The sequence below is a fragment of the Pristiophorus japonicus genome, chromosome 2 (genome assembly GCF_044704955.1).
Source record: "Pristiophorus japonicus isolate sPriJap1 chromosome 2, sPriJap1.hap1, whole genome shotgun sequence".
Lineage (NCBI taxonomy): Eukaryota > Metazoa > Chordata > Chondrichthyes > Pristiophoridae > Pristiophorus > Pristiophorus japonicus.
Window position 1 is genome coordinate 306,535,557 of NC_091978.1, and position 19,085 is coordinate 306,554,641.

The 19,085-nt window shown below is 43.6% G+C and overlaps 1 protein-coding gene across 1 annotated transcript in view; it reads left to right on the top strand.

Moving 5' to 3' along the window:
- gucy1b1 (guanylate cyclase 1 soluble subunit beta 1) overlaps nucleotides 1–19,085 on the top strand; it is a 185,780-nt gene that overhangs the window by 111,704 nt on the left and 54,991 nt on the right. Inside the window, exons 6-7 of the mRNA XM_070862479.1 lie at nucleotides 809–1,006; nucleotides 16,141–16,378. Coding sequence (XP_070718580.1) covers nucleotides 809–1,006; nucleotides 16,141–16,378 — 436 coding nt within the window. The remainder of the gene's footprint in view (nucleotides 1–808; nucleotides 1,007–16,140; nucleotides 16,379–19,085) is intronic.

Genomic DNA, 19,085 nt, shown 5'->3' on the forward strand with positions numbered 1-19,085 from the left:
TGCGGAATACTTGCCTTTATTAGCCGTGGCACAGAATACAAGAGCAGGGAGGTTATATTTGAACTCTATAAAACACTAGTTAGGCCATAGCTAGAGTATTGTGCAGTTCTGGGCACCACGTTACAGGAAGGACTTGATTGCACTAGAGCGTGTACAGAGGAGATTGCCTGGACTGGAGAATTTTAGCTATGAGGAAAGATTGGATAGGCTGGGTTTGTTTTCTTTGGAATGGAGGAGGGAGACCTTATTGAGGTGTATAAAATTAAGAGGGGCATAGATAGAGTGGATATGAAGAACCTATTCCCCTTGACAGAGGGGTCAACAACCAGGGGCATAGATTTAAAGTAATTGATAGGAGGTTTGGAGGGGATTTGAGGGGAAATGTTTTCACCCAGAGAGTGATGGGGGTCTGGAACTCACTGCCTTAAAGGGTGGTAGATGCAGAAACCCTTACCACATTTTAAAAGTGCTTGGATATGCACTTGAAGTGCCGTAAACTACCAGGCTATGGACCAAGAGCTGGGAAGTGGGATTAGGCTGGATAGCTCTTTGTCGGCCGGTGCGTTGATTCTGTTTGGATAGGCTGCTCCAACACTATGCACTGTTCACTTTACCTTTTTGAGATATCTGATGTGCTCTTGTGATTTGTAATCGTTATTGGTGGATTTTTAAATATTTCACATTGTCATTCCAAGAGCTGCTGTAATCATTCTTGACATAGCTTGTTAATTTGGAAACCTCAATGCAAATGAAATTGTTTACTAAATCCTTCAGTAAAGAAAAATCATTTTTCTCATATTCAATTCAGTGTAATGAACTTGGATGATCTGACCAGGAGAGGCCTTTATCTGAGTGATATCCCACTACATGATGCTACACGTGATCTTGTTCTGCTAGGTGAGCAGTTCAGAGAAGAGTACAAACTCACACAGGAACTAGAAATCTTGACTGACCGCCTGCAACATACACTGCGAGAATTGGAAGATGAAAAGAAAAAGACAGACAGGTAAACTACCATCAGGGAGAGGCTTTGTATGTATTTCTGTCACTGATACCAACACCTCTCAAGCCAATAGCTGACAATACAGACGATGAGAGAATTCATTTATCTGGAGAGACTAGAGCAGGTAAAGAGGAGATTTAATTGAGATACCCAAAATTATGAGGGATTTTGATAGCATAGTTAGCAGGAAATTATTTCCACTAGCAGGAGGGTCAGTAACCACAACACAGATTTAAGATAATTGTCAAAAGAGCCTGGATGGTGATGAGGAGAAATCGTTAACTCAGCGAGTTGTTATGATCTGGAATGCACTGGCTGAAAGTATGGTGGAAGCAGATTCAATAGTAACTTCTAAAAAGAAATTGGATAAATATTTGAAAACAAAAAATCTGCAAGGATATAGGGAAAGAGCAGGGGATTGGAAATAATTGATTGCTCTTTCAGAGAGCCAGCTCTGGCATGATGGGCAGAATGATCTCCTTTTGTGCTATATTATTCTATGATTTACTCACAGTCCTCTGAGAGTAAAATAGGTGTAAGGAAAATCATTGCTCACATACACTGGAGACAATTTTCATTTCCTACCGACCCGTTTTTCAGCATAGAAAAGGTGGTATTTCGTAGGATATACAGCGCAGAAACAGGCCATTTGGCCCAATCAGTCCATGCCGGTGTTTATGCTCCACTCGAGCCTCTTCCCGTCTTTCCTCATCTAACTCTATCAGCATAACCCTCTGTTCCCTTCTCCCTCATACCCTTGTCTAGCCTCCCCTAAAATGCATCCATAATATTTGCCACAACTACTCCCTGTGTTGGCGAGTTCCACATTCTCACCACTCTCTGGGTAAAGAAGTTTCTTCTGAATTCTCTATTTGATTTCTTGGTGACTATTTTATATATGCTCTTCCATAGAAGTGGAAACACTCTCTGTATCTACTCTATCAAAACCTTTCATAATTTTAAAGACCTCTACCAGGTCACCCCTCAACCTTTTCTCAAGCAAAAAGAGACCTTTCTGATATGTATAACCTCACATTTCTGGTATCATCCTTGTAAATCTTCTCTGCACCCTCTCCGACGCCTCTATATCCTTTTTATAATATGACAACCAGAATTACACACAGTACTCCAAGTGTGGTCTAATCAAGGTTTGCTAGAAGTTTAACATAACTTCACTACTTTTCAAATCTATCCCTCTAGAAATAAACCCTCGTGCTTGGTTTGCCTTTTTTATGGCCTTGTTAAACTGTGTTGCCACTTTTAGTGATTTGTGTATTTGCACTCCTCTACCCTCCCCCACACAGACTCGCACTCTCCAAGTAATAAATGACCTCCCCATTCTTCCTACCAAAATGTAATACCTCACACTTACCTGTGTTGAATTTAATTTGCCAATCATATGCCCATTCTACAAGTTTATTAATATGATTCCAATCGTTCATATAAATTGTGAACAATAGTGGTCCCAGCACTGATCCTTGTGGAACACCACTGCCCACCTTTTGCCACTGTGAATATCTACCCTTTACTCCTACTCTCTGTTTCCTGTCGCGAAGCCATCTAGCTATCCATTCTGCTACTTGTCCCCTGACTCAGCCTTTTTCTCTGACCTTATTCATGACTTTATTATGTGGTACCTTATTGAAGGCCTTTTGAAAATCTAGATAAATTACATCTACTGTATTACCCTTGTCTTTTCTCTGTGTTATCTCTTCAAAAAATGTTTTTAAAAAATTTGGCAACAAGGCGAAAATAGTAAAAATAAACTTACTGCTTACTTCCTACTCAAAGCCTGCCAAAATACAATTTTCAAACGGGTCTCGATTTAAGCGGTTCCACTGAAAACAGGTGGGAATCTTTTATTCCATGCAAATCAAGGTCATATGACATCTTTAGGAACCCAGTGCCCGCCCAGTGCCCGCCCAGTGGTAAACCCCGCCTACTTTTCATGAGCAGTACAAGGTGGTAAATGGCCAGATCCAGTACAAATTAAAGGGATCACTGGAGGAAGGTTTTGAAATATTATTAATTTATTGATTAACAGTTTTGAATCTTCAGGATTACCTGAATTGCCCTTCATGCTCGTTCTGCAAAGTCCTTAGCCCCTTAAATTATGCTTTCTCTCACTCCACCTCCCCCCGCCACCATCTTGTCCAGCCCTCCCTCCTACAGCCCATGTTCAGAGGATGCCTACTGGATTTCCTGCCTTCCCAAAACAGCTTCCTGTCAGCAATTAAATCGTACATACAGCTCACCAACTACATATAAATGAAACCCAATCTTCAAAATCATTCAATCTTCTCGCTGACACTATTGGGCAGGCATTGCAATCACTCTGCAATCACCTGTCCATTGTACTCCAAAGACCAAACTTGGGGCCAGAATTTAAAATGCGCTTGGCTTCAAGGATTATAGCTTACTTTCAGAATGTTATGCCTTCTACATCCAACAGAAGTCTTCAGTTGGAGTGAAAATGGTTTAACCAACTGAATTGTGGATGTAATTGAAAGTTACTAGGATAGAATTAGGAGTTCTTCCTCTCACTGATAAAACAATTAAGAATGCAAATACTTTTTCAAACTTCGGTGAAGTATAATACTTTCATGTTATGCTAGTTTACATATTAGGAAGGCATTTGTTCATTCTTGCGGTGTTACTTAATTTTAGCGAAAATTCAGCTAAAATGGAGATGCTAAAATTGTCTTCACTCTACTTGGATTAGGCAGGGTCAAAACCATCATGGTTCTCACTCCTGCTGACTGTCCAGCAATCTCTGCTGGAAATACACATGTGAGGACAAGATCATTCTCAGCTGTGATATCGTCCCCAGTCGAACAGCCTGCCAAAACTCAGTCAAGTTTTACATTTGCAAAATTGCTATTTGACTAAGATATTAACGGAATTGTACCCCAACTACGAGTCAAAGCTTTCAGGTGAGAAGGAGGGGAGGGGAGAATATTGGCAAAGAAAAGAGGAAGGCGGAAGAAAAAAATTAATTTGACTAAAATTCATTTAAAATCCATCATAACGTCAGCAGAAGATTGGCAGAAACCCACAGAGAAATGGTTTAAACAACTGAAAACCGCTGAAAATAACCACTTACATCATTTGGGATTTCTGCTGGTCTCCTGCCAAAGTTACAGTTGGAGACTGGGAAAAGTTCTGTTGCCTTTCCATGCCTGTGTCTGTACAGATTAAGGTGTGGTGAATTAGTTTGCTTTTAAGTTAGCTATTCAACTATTACTGCAATATCTCGATGCATATAACATAGAAACATAGAAATTTACAGTGCAGAAGGAGGCCATATCGGCCCATCGTGTCCGCGCCGGCCGACAAAGAGCTGCACGGCCCTTGGTCAGCAGTCCTAAAGGTTACATAAAGACCTATGAACAATGACGGAAAGGCAAAGAGCACCCAGCCACACCAGTCTGCCTCACACAACTGCAACACCACTGATACTGAAACATTCTACACTCCACCCCAACCAGAGCCAGGTGATCTCCTGGGAGAGGCAAAAACCAGAGAAAAACCCAGGCCAATTTAGGGAGAAAAAAATCTGGGAAAATTCCTCTCCGACCCATCCAGGCGATCGAAACTAGTCCAGGAGATCACCCTGGCCGTATTTTATTCCCTGCAGTACTTACCATTATATCTGCGCCGTCCAACAAAAGGTCATCCAGCTCTAGGTCCGTAACCCTGCAGGTTACTGCACTTTAAGTGCCCATCCAAACATCTCTTAAAGTTGGTGAGGGTTTCTGCATCCACCACTCTTCCAGCCAACAAGTTCCAGATCCCCACAACCCTCTGCGTAAAGAAGCCCCCCCCGTCATCAAATCCCCTCGAAATCTTAAAACTATGCCTCCTCATAATAGACCCCTCCACCAATGGAAATAGACCCTTACTATCCACTATGTCCAAGCCCCTCAATATTTTGTGCACCTCAATGAGGTCTCCTCTCAACCTCCTCTGTTCCAATGAGAACAAACCCAGCCTATCCAATGTCCTCATAACGAAGATTCTCCATTCCAGATAGCATCCAAGTAAATCTCCTCTGCACTCTCTCCAGTGCAATCGCATCCTTCCTATAATACGGCAACCAGAACTGCACGCAGTACTCCAGCTGTGGCCTAACCGAAGTATCATACAATTGAAGCATAACCTCCCTGCTCTCATAGTCTATGCCTCAGACAATAAAGGTAAGCATTCCATATGCCTTCTTAACCACCTTATCCACCTGGCCTGATACTTTCAGGGATCTGTGGACAAGCACTCCAAGGTCCCTTTGTTCTTCGACACAATTAAGTGGCCTACCGCTTAATGTGTATACCCTTTTCTTATTAGCCCTCCCAAAGTGCATCATCTCTGAATTAAATTCCATTTGCCACTGCTCTGCCCACCTGACCAGTAGATTGATATCCTCCTGCAGCCCATGACTTTCCTCTTCATTATCAACCACACAGCCAATTTTAGTGTCGTCTGCAAACGTCTTAATCATACTCCCTATATTCAAATCTAAATCATTGATATATACCACAAAAAGCAAGGGACCCAGTACTGAGCCTTGCGGAACCCCACTGGAAGCATCCTTCCAGTCACAAAAACATCCATCAATCATTACCCTTTGCTTCCTATCTCCAAGCCAATTTTGGATCCAACTTGCTACTTTGCCCTGTATCCCATGGGCTTTAACCTTCATGACCAGTCTATCATGTGGGACCTTATCAAAAGCCTTGCTAAAGTCCATATATACTACATCATACACACAACCCTCATTGACCCTCTTGGTTACCTCCTCAAAAAGTTCAATCAGGTTAGTCAAACATGATCTTCCCTTAACAAATGCGTGCTGACTTGTCCCTAATTAATCCTTGCCTTTCCAAATGCAGATTTATCCTGTCTTTCAGGATTTTTTCCAATAATTTCCCACCACTGTAATTACTCGGTCTATCCCTTTCTCGCTTCTTAAACACGGGTACTACATTAACAGTCCTCCAATCCTCCGGCACCATGCCCAGGTCCAAAGAGGACTGGAAAATGATGGTCAAGGCCTCTGCTATTTCCTCTTTTACTTCACTCAACAGCCTGGGATGCATTTCATCCGGGCCTGGGGACTTATCTACTTTCAAAGCTGCTGAACCCCTTAATACTTGCTCTCTCACTATATTTATTTCATCCAAAATATCACACTCCTCCTTGATAGCAGTATCTGCATTCCCCTTTCCTTTGTGAAAACAGATGCAAAATATTCGTTAAGAACCCTCCAAACATCTTCCGCCTCCACATAAAGATTACCCTCATGATCTCTAATAGGCCCTACCCTTTCTTTAGTTACCCTCTTACTCTTAATATATTTATAGAACATCTTAGGGTTTTCCTTAATTTTAATGGCCAAGAATTTCTCATGCTCTCGCTTAGCATTCCTAATATCCTTTTTAATTTTGCCTTTTAATATTGCTCTAAAGATTCTATAGTATTTAGCCGTTGGTATATGACATGAGCTTTCCTTTTTTTCTTAATCCTCCCCTGTAAGTTCCTAGACCATCCAGGAGCCTCAAGAGTTATTTTTCCCAGCCTTTTTCTTTAAGGGCACATGTTTGGCCTGAACCTTCCGGATCTCCTCCTTGAATGCCTCCCACTGTTCCAACACTGATTTACCCACAAGTAGCTGTTTCCAGTCCACTATGGCCAAATCACTCCTTAACTTAGCAAAATTAGCTTTTCACCAATTCGGAACTTTTATTCCAGGCCTATTCTTGTCCTTATCCATAACCAACTTGAACCTGTCTGAATTATGGTCACTGGCACCCAAGTGCTCTCCCACTAACACCCCTTCAACCTGCCCAGCTTCATTTCTCAAAACTAAATTCAAGACCACCCCGTCTTGTGTTGGGCTTGCTACATACTGACTAAAAAAGTTCTCTGGAATGCATTTCAAGAATTCCGCACCCTCTATACCCTTCACACTAAATTTGTCCCAATAAATATTTGGATAGTTAAAATCCCCTACTTTTACTACCCTATGGTTTTTGGCCTTCATAGCAATTTGCCTACATATTGCTCCTCTATCTCCCTCCCACTGTTTGGGGGTCTATAATACACGCTCAGCAGTGCGATCGCTCCTTTTTTATTTTTCAATTCGACCCATATGGCCTCATTTGATGATCCCTCTAACATATCATCCCTCCTCCCCGCTGTAATAGTTTATTTAATCAGTACCGCGACCGCGCCCCCCCACCCTTATTACTCCCCTCTCTATCTTGTCTAAAAGTCCTGTAACCAGGAATATTGATCTGCCAAACCTGCCTCTCTTTCAGCCATGTTTCTATAATGGCTATAATGTCATACTCCCAAGTGTCTACCTGTGCTCTTAGCTATCTGCCTTATTTGCTATACTCCTTGCATTAAAGTATATACCATTCAGCACAGGAAGACCTCCTTGCTTACTACATACTAAGCCCTGTTTCCTTTGTCTTACAGATTCGCTTTCTAGATTCTTGATGTCGAATTTCTGCTTTACTTCCTTCCCTTTTGAATTCGTTCTCAGGTTCCCATCCCTCTGCCAAACTAGTTTAAACTCTCCCCAACAACACTTGCAAAACTCCCCGCGAGGATATTGGTCCCGGCGCTGTTGAGGTGCAACCCGTCCGGTTTGTACAGGTCCCAACTCCCCCAGAAGCGGTCCCAATGCCTCAAGAATTTAAAGCCCTCCCTCCTACACCAACTTTCCAGCCACATCCACTCTATCCTTCTATTTTACTCATTAGCATGTGGCACTGGTAGTAACCCGGAGATTACTACCTTTGAGGTCCTACCCTTTAATTTTCTTCCTAGCTCCCTGAATTCTTCTTCTAGGACCTCATCCCTCATTTTACCTATGTCGTTGGTCCCAATATGGGCCATGACCTCTCGCTGTTTACCCTCCTCCCCTAGGATGCCCTGCGTCTGCTCTGTGACATCCTTGACCCTGGTACCAGGGAGGCATAAAACCATTCGGGAGTCACGTCTACGGCCGCAGAAACGCCTGTCTGTTCCCCTAACTATAGAATCCCCTATCACTAAGGCTCTTTTGTTCTTCATCCCTCCCCCCTGTGCAGCTGAGCCACCCATGGTGCCTTGGAATTGATTCTGGCTGCACTCCCCAGAGGCACCATCCCTTACCGATACTCAGAAGTGATTATCGGTTTGAAAGCGAGATGGACTCATGGGGGGACACCTGCGCTACCTGCCTAGCACACTTACTACTTCTTGTGGTCATCCATTTCCCCTCCACCTGCAAGTCTTTAAGCTGCGGGGTGACCACCTCCTGAAACATGCTATCCACGTAGCTCTCAGCCTCGCGGATGCATCGTACTGACTCCACTCGCTGCTCCAGCTCCAAAACGCGGAGCTCGAGCAGTTGAAGCTGGAGTCACCTCCTGCACACATGGTTGTCTAGGCTGCGCGAAGCGTCCAGGACTTCCCACATGCCACACGATGTGCACTCCACGGGACTGAGCTGCATTGCCATCCCTCTATTATCTAGTTTAAAATCTACTTAAAAAGAAATAGAGAAAAGAGAGCTACTTACCAACTCACCTCACCGACCTCTGAGGCCTCCGAACTTCCGGCCTCCGAATTCCCGACTCGCCGATCTCACAGGACCTACTGACTCGTCGACCTTACAGGGCCTACTGACTCGCTGACCTCACAGGGCCTACTGACTCGCCGACCTCAGAGGGCCGACCAACTCGTCGACCTCACAGGGCCTACTGACTCGTCAACCTCCCGACTCAGTCACCAACCTCCCGACTCATCGACTCGCCGACCTCCCGACTCATCGACTCGCCGACCTCCCGACTCATCGACTCGCCGACCTCCCGACTCATCGACCTCCCGACTCATCGACTCGCCGACCTCCCGACTCATCGACTCGCCGACCTCCCGACTCATCGACCTCCCGACTCATCGACTCACCGACCTCCCGACTCATCGACTCGCCGACCTCCCGACTCATCGACTCGCCGACCTCCCGACTCATCGACTCGCCGACCTCCCGACTCATCGACCTCCCGACTCATCGACTCGCCGACCTCCAGACTTACACCCAGAAATGCGGGTAGAGTCTTGCAGCAATGTAGTCGTACATTTGGTGAAAATATAAAAGGGATAGAAATAAAATCTTTAAATGCAAGCAATACATAGCAGGTCTGTTAGCATCTGAAAGAGAAAATAAAACTTCAACCAGAATACAATCAGAAGATTCTAGTAAATAATCTTTGTTGGGTTGTTGAGATGCCAAAAAGTTGGGAGAAAATACAAGGTTAATTTAAGTTAAGTAGGAACCATGGGGTTAAAAATTCGGTATGGTTCATTTTCAGGTTCCTGTGTGTACCCAAACCAGGAGGCCTGAGGCCTGACAAATTGGGCCTCGGCCTCATTGTAATAATAGCGGCAAGCTACCAGTGACTTCAGTGCTTCCAGAGGTAGCTCAAATAATAATAATAATAACTTTTATTTATATAGTGCCTTTCACGTAGTAAAACGTCGCAAGATGCTTCACAGGAATGTTACAAGAAAAAAAGATACATTTGACACCGAGGCATAAAAGAAGAAATTAAGGCAGATGAACAAAAGCTGAGGTAGGTTTTAACGAGCATCTTAAAGGAGGAAAGAGAGGTAGCGAGGCATAGAGGTTTAGGGAGAGAGTTCCAAAGCTTAGGGCCCAGGCTGCTGAAGGCACGTCCACTGATGGTTGAGCAGTTATAATGAGGGATGTTCAAGAGGCCAGTGGATTGTGAGGCTGAAAAAAATTACAGAGATAGGGAGAGGCAAGGCCATGGAATGATTTATAAACAAGGATGATAATTTTGAAATCGAGGCATTGTTTAACTGGGAGCCAATGTAGATCAGAAAGCACAGAGGTGATGGGTGATCTTGACTTGGTGCGGGTTAGTACACGGACTGCTGAGTTTTGGATGACTTCAAGTTTATATAGTGTGGAATGTAGAAGGCCGGCCAGGAATGAATTGGAGTTGTTAAGTCTAGACATAACAAAGGCATGTTTGAGGGTTTCAACAGCAGAAGAGCTGAGGCAGGGGCGGAGGCGAGCAATGTTATGGAGGTGGAAAAAGGCGGTTTTAGTTATGCCGCAGATATGTGGCTGGAAACTAATTTCAGGGTCAAATATGACATCTAGGTTGCGAACAGTCATATTCACCCTCAGATTGATGCTAGGGAGAGGGATGGAGTCGGTGGTTAGGGAACGCAGTTTGTGGCAGGGACCAAAGACAATGGCTTCGGTCTTCCCGATATTTAATTGGAGAAAATTTCTGCTCATCCAGTACTGGATGTCGGACAACAATCTGACAATTTAGATACAAAGCAGGGGTCGAGAGAATGGGTCGAGAGGTAGGGCTGGGTGTTGTCAGTATACTTGTGGAAACTGACTCCATGTTTTCAGATGATATCGCTAAGGGGCATCATTTGGATGAGAAATAAGAGGGGGCCAAGGACAGATTCTTGGGGGACACCAGAGGTAACGATGCGGGAGTAGGTAGAGAAGCCATTGCAGGAGATTTTCTGGCTATGGTTAGATAGATAATTCTTAACTCTAGATGTTTCAGCTTATGTAATTTAGAGTACTCTCATTGATTAGTCTCAGTGTTTACATAGAAACATAGAAAATAGGTGCAAGAGCAGGCCATTCAGCCCTTCGAGACTGCACCACCATTCAATAAGATCATGGCTGATCATCCACCTCACTACCCCTTTCCTGCTTTCTCTCCATACCCCTTGATCCCTTCAGCTGTAAGGGCCATATCTAACTCCCTCTTGAATATATCCAATGAACTGGCATCAACAACTCTCTGCGGTTGGGATTTCCACAGGTTAACAACTCTTTGAGTGAAGAAGTTTTTCCTCATCTCAGTCCTAAATGGCTTACCTCTTATCCTTAGACTGTGTCCCCTGGTTCTGGACTTCCCCAACATCGGGAACATTCTTCCTGCATCTAACTTGTCCAATCTCGTCAGAATTTTATATGTTTCTATGAGATCCTCTCTCATCCTTCTAAACTTCGGTGAATACAGGCCCAGTCGATCCAGTCTCTCCTCATATGTCAGTCCAGCCATCCCGGGAATCAGTCTGGTGAACCTTCGCTGCACTCTCTCAATAGCAAGAACGTCCTTCCTCAGATTAGGAGACCAAAACTGAACACAATATTCCAGGTGAGGCCTCACCAAGGCCCTGTACAACTGCAGTAAGACATCTATGCTCCCATACTCAAATTCCCTAGCTATGAAGGCCAACATACCATTTGCCTTCTTCACTACCTGCTGTACCTGCATGCCAACTTTCAATGACTGATGTACCATGGCACCCAGGTCTCGTTGCACCTCCCCTTTTCCTAATCTGCCACCATTCAGATAATATTCTGCCTTCGTGTTTTTGCCCCCAAAGTGGATAATCTCACATTTATCCACATTATACTGCATCTGCCATGCATTTGCCCACTCACCTAATCTATCCAAGTCACTCTGCAGCCTCTTAGCGTCCTCCTCACAGCTCACACCGTAACCCAGTTTAGTGTCATCTGCAAACTTGGAGATACTACACTGAATTCCTTCATCCAAATCATTAATGTATATTGAAAATAGCAGGGGTCCCAGCACCGAGCCCTGCGGCACCCCACTAATCACTGCCTGCCATTCTGAAAAGGACCCGTTTATCCCGACTCTATGTTTCCTGTCTGCCAACCAGTCCTCTATCCACGTCAGTATATTACCCCCAACACCATGTGCTTTAATTTTGCACACCAATCTCTTGTGTGGAACCTTGTCAAAAGCCTTTTGAAAGTCCAAATACACCATATATATTCACTGGCTCTGTCATCAATGTAAGCAAAGCTTTACAGATATTTTGTTTTTTTCAGCCACTGATTCTAGTGCTGCCATAGGATTCTGTTTGCATGTTCCAAGATATAGCAAAATATCACAGTGCCAGATCTCATTTTTGCCAGTAACTGCCACACAAATTTGTTGGACAATAGATGAACAGCAAATAAATAATAGTAATATAACATATATTTACAGTATATATTGCATTATGCTAAATCTTTGAAACAAGGCACATTAGAAATGGTTTGCAATCTGTATTCTAAACTATATATTTTATAATTAACTTTTATGGGCCTGAATTCGCAGCCGCTACGGGTGTGTACGAGGTGCGCACGTGCCCATAGGTGCCACACAAGTTCCAGGTTGAGGCGTGCACTACGCATGCGCCTAAACTCAGAATTTGCGATCTGTCAAGAAATCTTTTGACAGATCCACCGTATCCGAATGAAAAGGGCCTCTGCGGGTTATTTGTCCAACTCCTGGCCAGCAAATGTCCATGAAATTCTTACACATAGGCCTGCTTTTACCAGCGTAAGAGTTTTAAAAAATAGAAAAATAAAATGTTATCAATCATGTATACAATAACAACACTGTCCATTAAGGTAAGTTTATTTTAGCCCTGTTAAAACATAAATTTTTGTGTAAAATATTTAAATAAATTGCATTTTAATTAATTTTAAATATGTAATGTGTTTTTAAAATTTATTTTCAATGTTTCTGTGTTTTTGGGGGTATTACCACTCATACATTTAACAGCTCCGCACATAAGAAATAATACATATGAAGGGGGATCCCTCTACTACTCTGATAGGTTGGGCCTGCCCACGTAATCTCAGAGATCCGTACGAAACTCTTACAATCCTGGGATACGTGGGCCTCTACACTGGCCTACGCGTAGAGTCCCAGGACCACACGTTGCCAAACCTCTGGGACCTCTAGGTACTTTCGTAGAAATTTTTGCAGTCGGAAGTATCCCGCCCACAGGAAGCCTCCGACCGCAATTTCTGGGCCTATAATATGCCATTGTTTTCTTATACTCTACCAGCTATAGGATCTAAAGCCTAGAAATTGGCCTCGTGTTATCGCCTCCGGGAGGAGGGGGGATAAATGGGCACTAATGACTTTCCGACAGGGCGCGGCGAAACATAGAAACATAGAAAGTTACAGCGCAGAAGACGGCCATTTTGGTCCATCATGTCCATGCCGGCCAACAAAGAGCCGCATGGCCCTTGGTCAGCAGCCCTAAAGGTTACATATAAACCGATGAACAATGACGGAAAGGCAAAGAGCACCCAGCCTAACCAGTCTGCATCACACAACTGTGACACCCCTTACACTGAAACATTCTACACTCCACCCCAACTGGAGCCATGTGATCTCCTGGGAGAGGCAAAAAACAGATAAAAACCCAGGCCAATTTAGGGAGAAAAAATCTGGGAAAAATGCTCTCCAACCCATCCAGGCAATCGAAACTAGTCCAGGAGATCACCCTGGCCGTATTCCATTCCCTGCAGTATTTACCATTATATCTGCGCCATCCACAAAAAGTCATCAAGTCAAATCACAATTACCAGCTCTAGGTCCATAACCCTGCAGGTTACTGAATTTTAAGTGCCCACCCAACCATCTCTTAAAAGTGGTGAAGGTTTCTGCATCCACCATTCTTCCAGCCAACAAGTTCCAGATCCCCACAACCCTCTGCGTAAAGAAGCATCCCCTCAAATCCCCTCTAAACCTTCCACTAACCACCTTAAAACTATGCCGCCTCATAATCGACCCCTCCACCAATGGAAATAGACCCTTACTATCCACTATATCCAGGCCCCTCAATATTTTGTACACCTCAATGAGGTCTCCTCTCAACCTCCCCTGTTCCAATGAGAACAAACCCAGCCTATTCAATCTGTCCTCATAACTAAGATTCTCCATTCCAGGCAGCATCCTAGTAAATCTCCTCTGCATCCTCTTTAGTGCAATAATGCCGTTCCTATAATACGGCGACCAAAACTGCAAGCAGTACTCCAGTTGTGGCCTAACCAAAGTATTATACAATTTAAGCATAACCTCCCTGCTTCTATGCCTCGGCTAATAAAGGCAAGCATTCCGTATGCCTTCTTAACCATCTTATCCACCTGGCCTGGTACTTTCAGGGATCTGTGGACAAGCACTCCAAGATCCCTTTGTTCATCTACACTATTAAGTGGCCTAACGCCTAATGTGTATGCCTTTTCCTTATTAGTCCTCCCAAAGTGCATCATCTCACACTTCTCTGAATTAAATTCCATTTGCCACTGCTCTGCCCACCTGACCAGTAGATTGATATCCTCCTGCAGCCCATGACTTTCCTCTTCATTATCAACCACACAGCCAATTTTAGTGTCATCTGCAAACTTCTTAATCATACTCCCTATATTCAAATCTAAATCATTGATATATACCACAAAAAGCAAGGGACCCAGTACTGAGACCTGCGGAACCCCACTGGAAACAGCCTTCCAATCACAAAAACATCCATCAATCATTACCCTTTGCTTCCTATCTCCAAGCCAATTTTGGATCCAACTTGCTACTTTGCCCTGTATCCCATGGGCTTTAACCTTCATGACCAGTCTATCATGTGGGACCTTATCAAAAGCCTTGCTAAAGTCCATATATACTACATCATACACACTACCCTCATCGACCCTCTTGGTTGCCTCCTCAAAAAATTCAATCAGGTTAGTCAAACACGAAAGAAACGACTCTCACTAAATTGGCCAAGAGGTTTGCAGTGACGGTAACACCTTGCTCCATGATCACCTGTGGCCAAAGATCGTGACATCATTGTCTTGCGCATTGCCCCGGTAGCGCTCCAGACCCGAACTTTGGTTCCGCCGCCCTTGCAGCCGGGTGACAACACCAACAGCTGCAGAAGGCGTTGTTTGGAAGCCAGACGTTTCAGGGATGCGAGATAAAGGGGATGTTGGCATGGTAAATAAAGAAATTGTTCAAATGCATAATTTAAATTTTTTAATTTTTCCTCAGCCACGATCGATCAGCCCGGCACTCTGTTAGAGTGTTTGCGGCTGATCGAGCTGGATCGCTTTCAGGCACCAGCTAATTCATCCCAATGAAGAGTCTGCAGCAATGGCCTTTCCCTTTAAGCCTCGGATCCTGGCGGTGCTGCACGGGACATTATGCAGGACTGCACCACAAAACGCTGGTTTAGCGCTCCAACGGAAGTGGTAGCACTTGATTTAGCACTCCACTTCCTTCCTGGAGCGCTAACACCAAATTTAGAGGAAGCTGAGAATCATTAGTGCCTGGTGCTACTTTTTCCAGCTTTCAAAAGTTAGAGCCTCAAATGGGGTGCACCTGAATTTCTCCCCCCTAATCGTCTTAATATCTTTAAAGTTCCAGTTCAACTCTTCAGTTGTTGAACAGATTTGGCCCATGAGTACTCCTCAGTGAACAGAGCTTTTTGGATTTGAATAACAGTCAACTTAACTTAAAGGAACTGCCAGTCAGACACATAACTAAACAAATCACAGTATATTTTTGTTTAAACGATATGGTTTGGCACCTCACTCAAGCTATCTGTCTGCAGACCAAAATGAACTGTCCTTGTAATATTTGTATCAGTCTATACTTGGGATGTGATTCTGAATGTGACTGGTTTTTAACTCCTATATTTTGTAACTATATAAAGGAGTATCGAGCAAAAAATAGGCAAAATGGTTCGTTTTTAGAATTTTCACCCTATGGTTTAAAGAAAAGAAATACTTGCATTTATATAGTTCCTTGACCACCAGATGTCTGTCTCAAAGCACTTTAAAGTCAATGAAGTACTTTTGGATTGTAGTCACTGTTGTAATGTGGGAAACGCGACACTCAATTTGCACACAGCAAGCTCCCACAAACAGCAATGTGATAATGACCAGATGATCTGTTTTTATTATATTGATTGAGGGATAAATATTGGCCAGGACACTGGGGATAAGTCCTCTGCTCTTCTTCGAAATAGCGCCATGGGATCTTTTATGTCTACCTAAGAGAGCAGATGGGGCCTCGGTTTAAAGATGGCACCTCCAACAGTGCAGCATTCCTTCAGCATTGCACTGGAGTGTCAGCCTAGATTTATGTGCTCAAGTCCCTGGAATGAGACTTAAACCCACAACCTTCAGACTCAGAGGCGAGTGTGAGCCACAAGTTGACAAAGAAAATTTAAATATTCAAAATACTTTAAAAATGTTTCATTCAGTTGAACGTTTATCTGTTTTTCAGATTACTGTATTCAGTTCTTCCCCATTCTGTTGCCAACGAGTTGAGACACAAACGTCCTATTCCTGCTAAACGTTATGACAACGTAACTATACTTTTCAGTGGAATTGTTGGATTCAATGCCTTCTGCAGTAAACATGCCTCAGCAGAGGGTGCTATGAAAATTGTAAATCTTCTCAATGATCTTTATACAAGGTTTGACATCCTCACAGATTCACGCAGGAACCCTTATGTGTACAAGGTGAGTTGCACTGTTTTTATTTGGCTCAATTTGGAATTAAAGATTGGATTTCTGCACATTATGAACTATTACAAAACTCTGCTCCTGATATGAAGAGTCACTCATTGGGAATGGTGATCGCAGAGCCAGCCGCAGAGGTTGGCATGCCTGATTTGCTGTGCCTTATTCTACAATAATAGAACCATACAGCACAGATGGAGGCCATTTGGCCAATTATGCCTGTGAATGAGCTATCCATTTAGTCCCATTCCCCTGCCCTTTCCCCATAGCCCTACGATTTTTTCCCCCTTCAGGTATTTATCCAATTCCCTTTTGAAAGTTACTATTGATTCTGCTTCCACCAGCCTTTCAGATAGTGCATTTCAGATCTGAACAACACACTGTGCAAAAAAATTCTCCTCATCTCCCTTCTGGTTCTTTTTCCAATTACCTTCAAGCTGTGTCCTCTGGTTACCAACCCTTCTGCCTATAGAAACAGTTTCTCCCTATTTGCTCTATCAAAACTCCTCATAATTTTGAACACCTCTCTTAAATCTCCTCTTAACCTTTTCTACTCGAAGGAGAACAATCCTAGCTTCTCTAGTCGCTCCAAATTACTGAAGTCCCTCATCTCTGGTACTATTCTAGTAAATCTCTTCTGCACTCTCTCCAAGACCTTGACGTCCTTCCTAAAGTGAATGTTCAGAATTGGACACAATACTTCAGCTGAGACATAACCAGTAATTTATAAAGGTTCAGCATAACTGCCTTATGTTTGTGCTCTATGCCTCTATTATTAAAGCCAAGGATCCCAAATGCTTTTTTAACTGCCTTATCAACTTCTGCTGCGACCTTCAAAGATTTGTGTATGTACACTCCCAGATCCCTCTGTTCCTGCAACCTTTTTAAAATCAAATAATTTAGTTTATATTGCCTCTCCTCATTTATCATTCCAAAATGTATCACTTCACACTTCTCTGTGTTAAATTTCATCTGCCATGTATCTGCCCAGTGCTTTCACTGGGCAAAATTATCCTCTGAGAGCAAAAAATGGTCAACAATTTTTTTTATCAACTGTTACAATTATATGTTTCTTAATGTTATGATCAATGATGCTTTAAAACATAAAAGACTAACTGTTTCTCTGAATAATGCTCTTGGGGCAACAAGCAAAGTATCAAAATCTCAAAATATTTTTCACGAGCAATCTAAATGTGAGAGTGCATTTATCCTAAAGAACTATGGCCAGATGTTCAGGGTTCTATTTATTTTGGCATCACTTTACCTCCATAAAGAAGATGGAAGACCAGATGTTAAGAGTCCTTTTGATGGTATTGGTATAAGTTATTTACATTTAAGTTTACCAATGTTACAAATTTATTAGAATGACGTGAGTATCACGTGTAGCGAGTTGGTCATACCGCAGGGAAAGGGTCCACAGCCAGATAGGGAATGGAAGACCAACAGGAAGAGCAGTGCAAGGAAGGTAGTGCAGGAGTCCCCTGTGGTCATCCCCCTGCAAAACAGATACACTGCTTTGGGTACTGTTGAGGGGGATGACTCATCAGGGGAGGGCAGCAGCAGCCAAGTTCATGGCACCGTGGCTGGCTCTGCTGCACAGGAGGGCAGGAAAAAGAGTGGGAGAGCAATAGTGATTGGGGATTCAATGGTGAGGGGAATAGATAGGCGTTTCTGCGGCCGTAACTGAGACTCCAGGATGGTATGTTTCCTCCCTGGTGCAAGGGTCAAGGATGTCTCGGAGCGGGTGCAGGACATTCTAAAAAGGGAGGGAGATCAGCCAGTTGTCGTGGTGCACATTGGTACCAACGACATAGGTAAAAAAAGGGATGAGGTCCTACGAAATGAATTTAAGGAGCTAGGAGCTAAATTAAAAAGTAGGACCTCAAAAGTAGTAATCTCGGGATTGCTACCAGTGAACGTGATAGTCAGAGTAGGAATCGCAGGATAGCGCAGATGAATACGTGGCTTGAGCAGTGGTGCAGCAGGGAGGGATTCAAATTCCTGGGACATTGGAACCGGTTCTGGGGGAGGTGGGACCAGTACAAACCGGACGGTCTGCACCTGGGCAGGACCGGAACCAATGTCCTAGGGGGAGTGTTTGCTAGTGCTGTTGGGGAGGATTTAAACTAATATGGCAGGGGGATGGGAACCAATGCAGGGAGACAGAGGGAAACAAAAAGGAGGCAAAAGCAAAAGACAGAAAGGAGATGAGGAAAAGTGGAGGGCAGAGAAACCCAAGGCAAAGAACAAAAAGGGCCACTGTACAGCAAAATTCTAAAAGGACAAAGGGTGTTAAAAAAAACAAGCCTGAAGGCTTTGTGTCTTAATGCAAGGAGTATCCGCAATAAGGTGGATGAATTAACTGTGCAAATAGATGTTAACAAATATGATGTGATTGGGATTACGGAGACGTGGCTCCAGGATGATCAGGGCTGGGAACTCAACATCCAGGGGTATTCAACATTCAGGAAAGATAGAATAAAAGGAAAAGGAGATGGGGTAGCATTGCTGGTTAAGGAGCAAATTAAGGCAATAGTTCGGAAAGACATTAGCTTGGATGATGTGGAATCTATATGGGTAGAGCTGCAGAATACCAAAGGGCAAAAAACGTTAGTGGGAGTTGTGTACAGACCTCCAAACAGTAGTAGTGATGTTGGGGAGAGCATCAAACATGAAATTAGGGGTGCGTGCAATAAAGGTGCAGCAG